The sequence below is a fragment of the Lethenteron reissneri genome, chromosome 56 (assembly GCF_015708825.2).
Source record: "Lethenteron reissneri isolate LAM-NWPU_2019-01 chromosome 56, ASM1570882v1, whole genome shotgun sequence".
NCBI lineage: Eukaryota > Metazoa > Chordata > Hyperoartia > Petromyzontiformes > Petromyzontidae > Lethenteron > Lethenteron reissneri.
In genome coordinates, this window is record NC_083834.1 from 7,838,768 (window position 1) to 7,849,370 (window position 10,603).

General features: G+C 55.6%; 1 protein-coding gene across 1 annotated transcript; it reads left to right on the forward strand.

Moving 5' to 3' along the window:
* The first annotated feature begins 3,050 nt into the window (after positions 1–3,050).
* On the forward strand, positions 3,051–9,969 carry LOC133356941 (frizzled-4-like). Its single transcript, XM_061574647.1, has one exon. The coding sequence runs from the start codon at positions 3,322–3,324 to the stop codon at positions 4,921–4,923; it is 1,602 nt and encodes a 533-aa protein (XP_061430631.1). The 5' UTR covers positions 3,051–3,321; the 3' UTR covers positions 4,924–9,969.
* Positions 9,970–10,603: the final 634 nt, after the last annotated feature.

Consider the following 10,603-nt stretch of genomic DNA (forward strand, 5'->3'; position numbering starts at 1 on the left):
GCTCGGCGTCTTTCACCCTTCGTCCCGTTCTCCCCCCTCCACCCCGCCCCTCCACCCCGCCCCTCCACCCTTCCTCCCCTCGTCTGTGCCACGAGAGGCAGAGAGAAGCGATTGTTTTTGGTTTCGTTAACTGGCAAGTGAAGTAGTTGGGTGGACAGAGCGATGATCTCACGTACAAAGACAAAAATTCCCCGTATAGCCTTAACAGACTGTAGGTGAAAGTGCTGTTAGCGAGCACCTATAAAGGCCGGCACGGCACACGAGGGGGTGGGTGGCCAACACCACGCCCGGCCGCCTTTGTCTCCCTAGTGGCGATGTTTACACATCGCACCAGGTACTCATTTGAGGCTGAGTCGACCCGCGCACACACGCGCACGTAGACAGAACACTTGATTCCTCCTGGCCAAACTTGCCCTGCTGCGTTCGTCTGCAAGCGGCCTACGAGGTAGGAGCTCGTTGGGACGCACTCGTTCACAGCAGGGGGCTGGCCGCGGCTGTTTTGTCTTAGAGGCTGTGGAGGTGGGGAGGCAAAGGCGTGTGCGGTTTGTTACGAGACGCGAAAAGTCGGGGGTGAGGCGCGCAGCCGTGATAGCATCTCACCAGCCGTGGAGCGTCGCCCAGACTCGGACACGAGACACCTTCCAAACGAGCGTCAATTCTCCGACTTGGCGTCGTGTGGCTCGCTGGTGTCGGGGCAAAGTCAACGACTACTATTTCACATTGCAGGCGGGTTGAAGCTCAGGCAAGGCCGTAACTATAATATATCTTGGGACACACACACATCCCCCCCAATATTCAAATATGCTAAAAATATCCCCCCCAAATATATTGCTATAAAATAGATTTCTGTTTATATGATTGTGGTTTTGGTTGTACTTTATTAATCCCTAATCTCTGCGATTACATTACAATGAAACAAGAAAAGGTAAAAAAGAAAAAACAGAGCAGTCTAATACAATACACTATTAGACATTAATGTCATAAATTAAAAGTCAATCCTATGTGTTATTGCATTTTTTATATTTTAGGCAGGAAATGGAAGTAAATTTGTTTTCAAATTTAGATTTTTTTTCTGGGGGGGGGGGGGGGGGAGACCCCCAGACCCCCAGACCCCCGTGGAAGATTTGGTCCCCCCCAATGTTGACTCCATTGTTAGGGCCTTGAGTCGAGGTAACCACGTCAGGGCTACGCGGAGTAGTGCCATCGCTGTGATGCCTCCTGCTTCGTGCATCTGTGGATCGGGGCATTGCGTCGCTTCAACGTGGTCCGGCCTCTGTTCTGGATGACCACAGTCGCACCGACACTGCGGGATAGTTTTCTATTTTCCATTTGTGCATCATCATCATTATCATCATCAGTTATCCGCGTCTGCTGCTGCGATGGTTTGTGTGGTGGATGTGATGTAGAGGTGAGGGACCACGAGCAGCTGCGTGTAAGATCAATCCCAGGGGGTCTTCTGCGTTGGGTCGTTCACAGCGTCAATTACCCGGGCGCGATGCTCACGAGATGATGATGATGAGCGCTGCGTGGTGGTGGTGGCACGGATGCGCGCGCCGATAAAACCGCGTAATTGCGGATGATCTCGACGTAAGTGATTAGCGGTGCCGAATGATCAATATCAGAATATTTATTTAAACTGGAGGAATCCGATGAGATGTGAAGCTCTCTTTCACACTTGTCCAATTACGAAGTTAATATAAGCAGACAACATCGTATCGGTCTCTGCACGTGATAAATACCGTATTTCTTAAACACAGACTAATACATATTCATACTGGAGGAATCCGATGAGCTATGAAGTCATTTTTCACAGATGTATGGGGTTCAGTAGTTCCACTGCTGGATATTTTTTTCCGCCTGAGGACGACCGCTTGTGTTGCGATCGAAACGTCGTGATAGATTATTTATTTTTTATTTTTGTACCCACGTGGACTTTACCGAAATAACCAAAGAGTATGGATTCGTGCAGTCACGAAAGCTTCCAATCAAGAGCGAGTCAGAAAGTGACACCCATCCCCTACACCAGCCGCGCGGCCTTCTGGGAGTGCGTAATTTCGGCAGCATTGGTTCAAGACATCATCATCAGCAGCAGGAGCAGCAGTCAGGCTCGCTTAAACCAATGCTGGTTACGTGCAAAGAGCCCTCTCTCTCTCTCTAAGCGACGGTTTCAACAGATTTGCTGGGACGCGACGGTGGTTAGGAGATGTTAACTACCTCGCCTGGTGTACGGGAGGTCGTGGGTTTGATCCCAACCCTGACGCCTGCTGCTGTATATTTGGAGTTTGCTCTCTCTCTCGCCTGGTGGTCACGTGGGTTTTTTCATTCCGGGTTTTCCCCCTCCACATTTTAGAATCAACATCACGCGTTTAGAGTTATTTGGCTGCTATACATTTCCACGTGAACATCGGCCATTGCGTCGAGCTATAATTTATCTTTACCAGGTCGCTTCTGAAGAAGTGCTTCATTGCAGCTCAGCGAGCTTTACACCTGGTAAAAAAATAAATAAAACCGATTTAAATATTTTTAAAAAGGAGTTCACGTGCTGTGCCCTGCCGGGTGCCGATGTCGTGGCACGGGCCTGGAAGGCGGAGCATGCCGAGCGAGACACGCAGAGAGTGCGCGCTCGCCAATGTTGGATGCGGCGAGTGGCCGGTGCCCACGTGCCAACTTTGACGCGTGACTGCCACCAACAGCCCCTCCCCTCCCCCCCTCCCCCCGCCCCCCGCCCCCCCGCCCCTCCCCCCTCCCCGCCCCCACTCCCGACCCCGACCCCAGCGCGTGAATGCGCGACACTGCGCTATGGACATGGCCGCCCGGGTTCGATTTCCACTCACGGCCAACACCGGTGACGATTATCTGAACCGGTCCCGGGTCTCCCCCTAGGTCGACTCGGCCTCAAATGAGTGTGTGAACATCGCCAAGGCGGTCGGGCGTGGTGCTGGCCACCCACATCCTCGTGTTCCGTTCTGGCCTTCATAGGCGCTCGCTAACAGCACTCGCCCATACAGTCTGTTAAGGCTATACGGAGGATCTTTGTCTTTGTACAACTGGGAGCGGTGGCGCAACGGTTAGCGCGCTACGCTGCGAACCCCCGGGCAAGCCGAGTTCAATTCACGCTCGTGGGCCCAGCGACATTTGGCGAAAAGTTCAACCGGTCCTGGGCCTCCCCTAGGTCGACTCAGCCTCAAAGGAGAATCCTGGAGGAATCCGATGAGCTATAAAGCTCTTTTTCACCGACGTTCACTAGGGGCGGGTCACAAAGTTACATACATACGTGCGTAAGCCGGGCACTTTAACATTTCCGCTGCTGAACATACATGAATGTGCTTTGTTATCGCGAGAACACCAATAACAATTGCCATCATCATCGTCGTCGTCGTTATGGCTGTCGCTAATCGAGAACGTTGCGCGCGTGCTCGTGTGCTCCGCCAGTTCTTCCTGTGCTCCGTCTACGTGCCCATGTGCACCGAGAAGGTGGACATCCCCATCGGACCGTGCGGCAGCATGTGCCTGGGCGTGAAGACGCGCTGCGAGCCCGTGCTCAACGAGTTCGGCTTCTCGTGGCCCGACAGCCTCAACTGCAGCCGCTTCCCGCCGCAGAACGACCACAACCACATGTGCATGGAGGGCCCCGGCGAGCAGGAGGACGGTGGCGGCGACGGCGTCGGCAAAGCGGACGACGGGCGGAAGAAGTTGACGTCGCTCGTCGGCGTCGGCGGCGGCGCCGGCGGAGACGAGCCGGATGCTCGGCACGACGACGCCGACGGCGGCGGCGCCGTCGTAGTGGCGCCGAGTCCCGAGTGCCGGGACATGGGCCCCAACTGGGAGCAGTACGTGTGGGTTCGTCGCGCCGGGCGCTGCGCCCTGCGCTGCGGCTACGACAAGGGCCTCTACGGCCGCCCAACCAAGGAGTTCACTGACCGCTGGATGGCCGTGTGGGCCGGCCTCTGCTTCGTGTCGACCGCCTTTACCGTGCTCACGTTCATGATCGACTCGTCGCGCTTCTCGTACCCGGAGCGGCCCATCATCTTCCTCAGCTGGTGCTACAACGTCTACAGCGTGGCCTACGTGGTGCGCCTGGCCGTCGGCCGCGAGCAGCTCGCCTGCGACCTGGAGGACGCGGCGCCGGAGCCGTTCCTCATCCAGGAGGGCCTCAAGAACACGGGCTGCGCCATCGTCTTCCTCTTCCTCTACTTCTTCGGCATGGCGAGCTCCATCTGGTGGGTGGTGCTCACGCTCACGTGGTTCCTGTCGGCGGGCCTCAAGTGGGGCCACGAGGCCATCGAGCGGCACAGCTCGTACTTCCACATCGCCGCGTGGGCCGTGCCGGCGCTCAAGACCATCGTCATCCTCATCATGCGCCAGGTGGACGCCGACGAGCTCACGGGCCTCTGCTACGTGGGCAACCAGAGCCTGGATGCGCTCACGGGCTTCGTGGTGGCGCCCCTCTTCACCTACCTCGTCGTGGGCACGCTCTTCATCGCCGCGGGCCTCGTGGCGCTCTTCCGCATCCGCTCGAACCTGCAGAAGGGCGGCGCCAAGACGGACAAGCTGGAGAGGCTCATGGTGAAGATCGGCGTCTTCTCGGTGCTCTACACCGTGCCGGCGACGTGCGTCATCGCCTGCTACTTCTACCAGATCTCCAACTGGGACCCGGCGAGGCGGGGCGCGCCCGGGGAGCCGAGCGCCGTCGCCGTCGAGATGGTGCGCATCTTCATGTCGCTGCTCGTGGGCATCACCTCGGGCATGTGGATCTGGTCGGCCAAGACGCTCGGCTCGTGGAGGAGGTGCTCCGGCAGGCTGGTGGGGGGCGCCCGCACCAAGAAGGACGCCAGGGGCTGCGTCGTCGTGGCGGCCGCGGCCGCGGCGTCCGGCGCCGTCGGGTGGCTCAAGCCGGGACAGGGGAACGAGACCGCCGTGTGACGTCGGGGGGACCGCTAGCGCCGCCGCCCCTGCTCTGCACCGTTAGCGCCGGAGGTTTGAAGAGTGCCGAGGGTGGCCGGCGTGGCTCTCGGCGTGTTTGCCGCGGCTGCCGGGAGCCTATCAAATGAAACTTTTAAACTGTTTTTTTATTTTACCACTGAGTGATGTAGCTCTTTTTCAGAAGCGACTTTGCCAAAAATGAAGTGACTTGTCGCGGCCGAATACTCTCAACGTGTGACGCTGGTTCTAAATGTGGAGGGAAAAACTGGAAGACCCGTGGAAAAATCCACGCGACCACGGGGAGAGAGAGACACGCAACCTCCAGATACACAACAGCAGGCGTCGGAGTCGTGATCGATCCCACGACCTCCTGCATAGCAGGCGAAGTAGTTAACATCTCAGATCCACTGTGGCGGCGTTTTGCTTCGTTGCAGTCGAGGGGAACAACGTTTCACGTTGGTGCGTCGCATCAACAACAACAATCAACAACAAAGCAACATCTTCCCAGGACGTGCGTGCGTTTTTTTTTTACTTTACTCCTACAGATAAAGTTTGACGTGATGAAGAGCGAGCGTGCCGTGCTCGTGCTGGCCCGCCGGAGCCGGCGCCACGGCCGTCGTCGTCGTCGTTGGGACGTTAACGGGGGGGGGGGGGGGGAGGCCTCGCTGAAACAAACGGAACCCGACCGAGTATTCCGCCACGGTGGCGTTCTTCGTTGCAAGGCCCGTGGGCCACCGGCGACGTGTGCGCCCCACCCCCCCACCCTCGAACACACCATCACCATCATCATCACCGTGCTGCTGTCAACCCCCCCCCCCCCCTGCTGCCCCGCAATGGGTTAAATCTGAGGCGATCCTCTTCACCCTGATGACGTCTTATCAGCCAAAGTGCCAAACCCCCCCAAACTGCGCGACCCTCTCTCCCGTAGAGGAGTCGTCCAACGAACTTTCTCCCGCAGGAATGAACTCGGTTTTGACGCGTTGTTCTTTATTCTATGACGAATACGGAGCAGCCTGGCCGACGTGGCTGGCGCAGCGTGCGTTTCGTGATTTTAGTTTTTTTACGTCGCTGGACAAAAAAAGATTATATGTGAAAAAAATAAAAAATTGACAAAAGATCGAAAGTGATCGAAAGTGACCACGAGGATCGAACCCCCGGGGGCCGCGGATCGCCGCCGCCGCCGCGGTGTTGTGGAGATCACCTCCCCGTGAGGACGTTGGAACAAAAATCACGCGAGCCCCCTCCCGCCCGGTTATCGACGGCAGTGGCGGCAAATCCCTTCGCGTGGCTGCGACGCCCACCGCCCGCAGCACCAGCGAGCGCCTTCGCGTCAACACCGCGGCACTTCCCTGCGGGCCGAGACTCTGCAGGGCCGTAGTATCAAGAGCGTCGGCTTTGGGATTGACCATGGTTGCTGATGATGGTGATGGTCATGATGATGATGATGGTGGTGGTGAGATTTTTTGCGTGTGTTTAGTTTGTTGTCCTTGACAGCGCTCCCCCACCCACGCACCTCCGATTAGCACGGTTGGCTATGTACGGCGCGAAAGAAATTCCAACACACTTACATAACGTTACACAAAAACACACAACAGTGCCTTAGCCTGAGTCTTCCCATTTGTCTCTGTGCCTTATCGGAAGTTCCTTGACCGCCACCATCCCCACCCTTCTCTGCCCTCCTTTGCCCTTCATCTCGAATTCAATCGGCTCAAGCCTCCCCTGAACCACGTGACTCCTGCTTGGCCACCCCCACTCTGAATCCCTCCCCTCTCCACGGCTAGCGACGCCCACTATGAAAACAGACGCCGCTCCTCCGTGCAGCTCACTCCCAGCCTTGCTCCCTTCCTTCTCTCTTCCCCCCCACCTCCCTCTATTCCCTCCCTTCTCATCATCATCATCCCTGACATCTACATTACATCCGCGACTCTATTCTCCTTCCCGCGGTGTGCCACAGGTACACAGTTTCACTTTCACAAGTGACCCCTCACTTCATGCTCCTTCAACAACCCCCAATCCTCATTCCTTTCCTCCCATTACCTTGCCTTGCGTCCTCCCTTTCTTTCTGTTCTCATTCATCGACCCGGACGCTCATAAGATGTCTTCAATCCACCCCTTTTCTTTCGTTCACTAGCGTTCCTCCGCCGTCGATGCCATTAGACATTTTTTTTCTCTCCATTAGTCCTCTCCTCTGGGGCTATTGCTCTCTGATTCTTCCTCCTGGTCCACATCTCAAATGATATTGGTCGCGATACATAGAGAGCTTCAAAACTAAAAGTGCCTTACCCAGAATACACCCACCGACCGACCGACCGACGTGCCTAAAGCCAGCGTAGTGCCTATATAAGGTGACATTATATACACCTATGTATGTGGAACTTGTTTCCGCACGCTACCTAGCAAACCGTGCTCATTGGAGGTGCGGCCGAAGGACAACAGACGAAACATGAAAAGCAGTTTTGAAGAAATGTGTTTTCAATCGGGATTTAAACGTGCCATAGCTCCCAGCGAGTTCCTAATAGCGGAAGGGAAGAGCGGTCCAGACGGCCGCAGAAGCGCATCTGGTAAAGCGCTGCGATGGTGACGATGATGCGGTGACCACCGCCTTTGTTTGACGGCCACCCAAAAGCCACCACCGCTCCTGCTGCTGCTGCTGCGAGGATGGCCGGAGTTCACGCGATGATGGTTTATACCTCCTGTGGTTTGAACCCGATGGTTTTCATCTTTGTGCGATTTTTTTTCACGTTGGCTTTAGACACAAGGAGACCGTGTGTTTCGTAATCAAAGAACAGATGTGATGACAATGTTTTGTTGCCATCGTTGTCAATGACAGACGATGTTGTTTTTGTTGGATTAGATCGCGTAAATATAAATGTGTCGTCGTTAAACCCACCACCACCCGACGCAGCCAATCAGCGAGGTCTGTCACTTTGATAAAACGTGTCAATTCGTTACTAGTTCAGCACACACCGGTTGCGTTGTGGAGAGTAAACCCGCAACAACATTTAAAAGCCGAGTACTGTGACGTTTCACCGGTAATTACACCTCATCAAGAGGCTGGATGTAATTTCCAGCGAAACGTTGTATTAAAAAATTCATCTTCTTGGTTATTTTGGTAAAGTCACGTAGAAGGGAAATGATAAAATAATAAAAATAAAACATAATAAAATACAATTCTCACGACGTTTCGGCCACAACGCAAGCAGCCGTCCTCAGGTGAAGAACAGGTCTGTCGGAAAGACAGCGTCTGAATGAACACCACCAAGCTTGGCAGCGTATATTTAAGCTGCTGGGTTGGAGGAGGAAGGGCGCCTTGACAAATTGCATTTTATGATGTTTTATTTGTATTATTTCCCTTCTACGTGACTTTACCGAAAGAACCAAGAATATGAATCCCCGCAGTCACAAAAGCTTTAAATCGAAATCTATTATCGGTGTGGGTTATTCACAGTTAATCAACACACAATAATGCGCCACTGATTAACTTCCATCGTCGAAATCGGTAAAATGAACCACCGGCCGTCACGTGTGCACTACTTCGCGATCCAAGCATGCGTCCCAACGTCTTTCGTCTCAAGCCAGAGCGAGGGAGTCCCTGTTTGCGAAGAGTGACCTGGGTCAAATAACAAAGTGGTAAAAAAAGCCCAACAACCAAAGTGAAGTTCGCCATCGAAGCAGATCGCAATCGGCGCCGCAGAACGGCAGAGCCACGCGAGACTTTGAAAGCGAATCAACGCCGCGTAGTAAACTGATCACGGGACGATTACACGAATAAAGGAACTTGACCTATATATTTTTATTTTGCAAAGTAAGATCCCACTGAGCTGTTCAGCTCTTTTTTCAGAAGCGCCCTGGCGGTCACAAATGATGGCAGAACTCACTGGCTTATCATCACGTGGACATTGATAGCAGCCAAACGCTCTAAAACGCGTGACGTTGATGCTAAAATGCGGAGGGAAAAACCAGAGGACCAGGAGAAAAAATCCACGCGAGCGCGGTGAGAGAAAGAGAGAGAGAGAGAGGCACGCAAACTCCCAAGTACACAGCAGGCGTCAGGGCCGGGATCGAACCCACGACATCCTGCACACTAGACGAGGTGGTTAACATCTCCCAGCCACCGTGATGCAATGTTCACCTTAGACACGTGTTAGGTGGTGACCGCTGTTCTCGCGGATGGCGGTAGCAGCGTGGTTCAGGAGTTCGATGCTCATGTCGACGACTGCTGCTGGCCACGAGGGAAGGGGCTTCAGGATAGAGAGATCGAGAGAGTTTGTGCCATGTAGGTGTTCCTACACGGTGTTTGGAGCGTAGACCACGGTGTGTTTAACCGTCGCGCCGATCGTCCAAAGCGATGGTGGGCGACGCCACGGCAGACAGCCACGCGCAGGAGGCCACTGGGCGCGCAATCGATCGCGTTTGGAACGCTAAGGGGACGAAAACAACAATAACAACAACAACGCGTTTTGTGAATAGTCGGCTGGCTGTCTCCCGGCTTCATGGAAATCATGAAATATATATTAATTTATCTGAATGTTTATTGTGTAAAAGAAAAGAGAAACAAACGAACCCCGAAACAAACGTACGAGCAGGCAAACGAGCGTCACACATTGTTCATATTGTACAGATTAAGTTGTTGTTGTTGTCATTTGCTGTTGTTGTTGTTGTTGTTGTGACTGTTGCCACTCATCGTGCGTCGAGGTTTCTGCGGCCGTGCGCGCGCCGTGTTGCTGTGAGGTCCGACGTTTCGCCCACCCCCCCTTCCCCCCACGTAGCTGGGAGCTGCTTTTGTTGTCGTTGTTTTGGGTTTTTAAGGAACTGCTGCAGACGACGTGCGACGCGAAACGTCGGGCAATGTTGCAATGTTGTCCGACGACGACGACAACAAAAATAAAGGGACTCCCTCACTGTCCCGAACGCACGTCGGAGAAGGCGAACTCCCTCGGTCATCATTTTATTTTTATTTTGTGTCATCGTCGGAGCGATGAGAATCTTTGCCCGACCATCTATGCTCGTCCGCTTCGTAACTTTGTGGGAGGGGGGGAGGGTTGGAGGGGGGTAACCGGGGGAGGAGGTGGGGAGGGTCACTGGGGTGGGTGGGGGGAGGGTCACCGGGGGGGTGGAGGGGGTCACCGTGGGGGGGGGGGGTGGGGAGGGTCACTGGGGGGGGGGTGGTGGGAGGGTCACTGGGGGGGGGTGGGGGGGGGGGTCACCGTGGGGGGGGGGTGGGGGGTCACCGTGATGGGGTGGGGGGAGGATCACTGGAGGGGGGGAGGGGAGGCTCACCGTGGGGGGGGGGGGTGGGGGGTCACCGTGGGGGGGTGGGGGGAGGATCACTGGAGGGGGGGAGGGGAGGCTCACCGTGGGGGGGGGGGGGGGGTGGAGGGTCACCGGGGGACACGCGCGTGCTGCTGATTCCGCCTCCTTGTCGCCCGCGTCGCCCCATCGACTGATTCAGTGCCGAGCGAGCGGCGTTGCCCCAGCCCCGGCTCTTCTCTTCGATGTCGGAGGCGTGGCGCGGTTCGGCACCTGGCCCTGGAGTCAAGAGCCAAACACGGCCGCCCCTTGTCCCCCTTCTCCCGCCTACCCCCCCCCCCCCACTGCTTCTTCTTCCCGCCCACCAAGTCCTTTTTACTCCCCTCTTCGTAGAGGCCCCGCGCGCGGGCAGCTTCGGTGCAGTTGCACC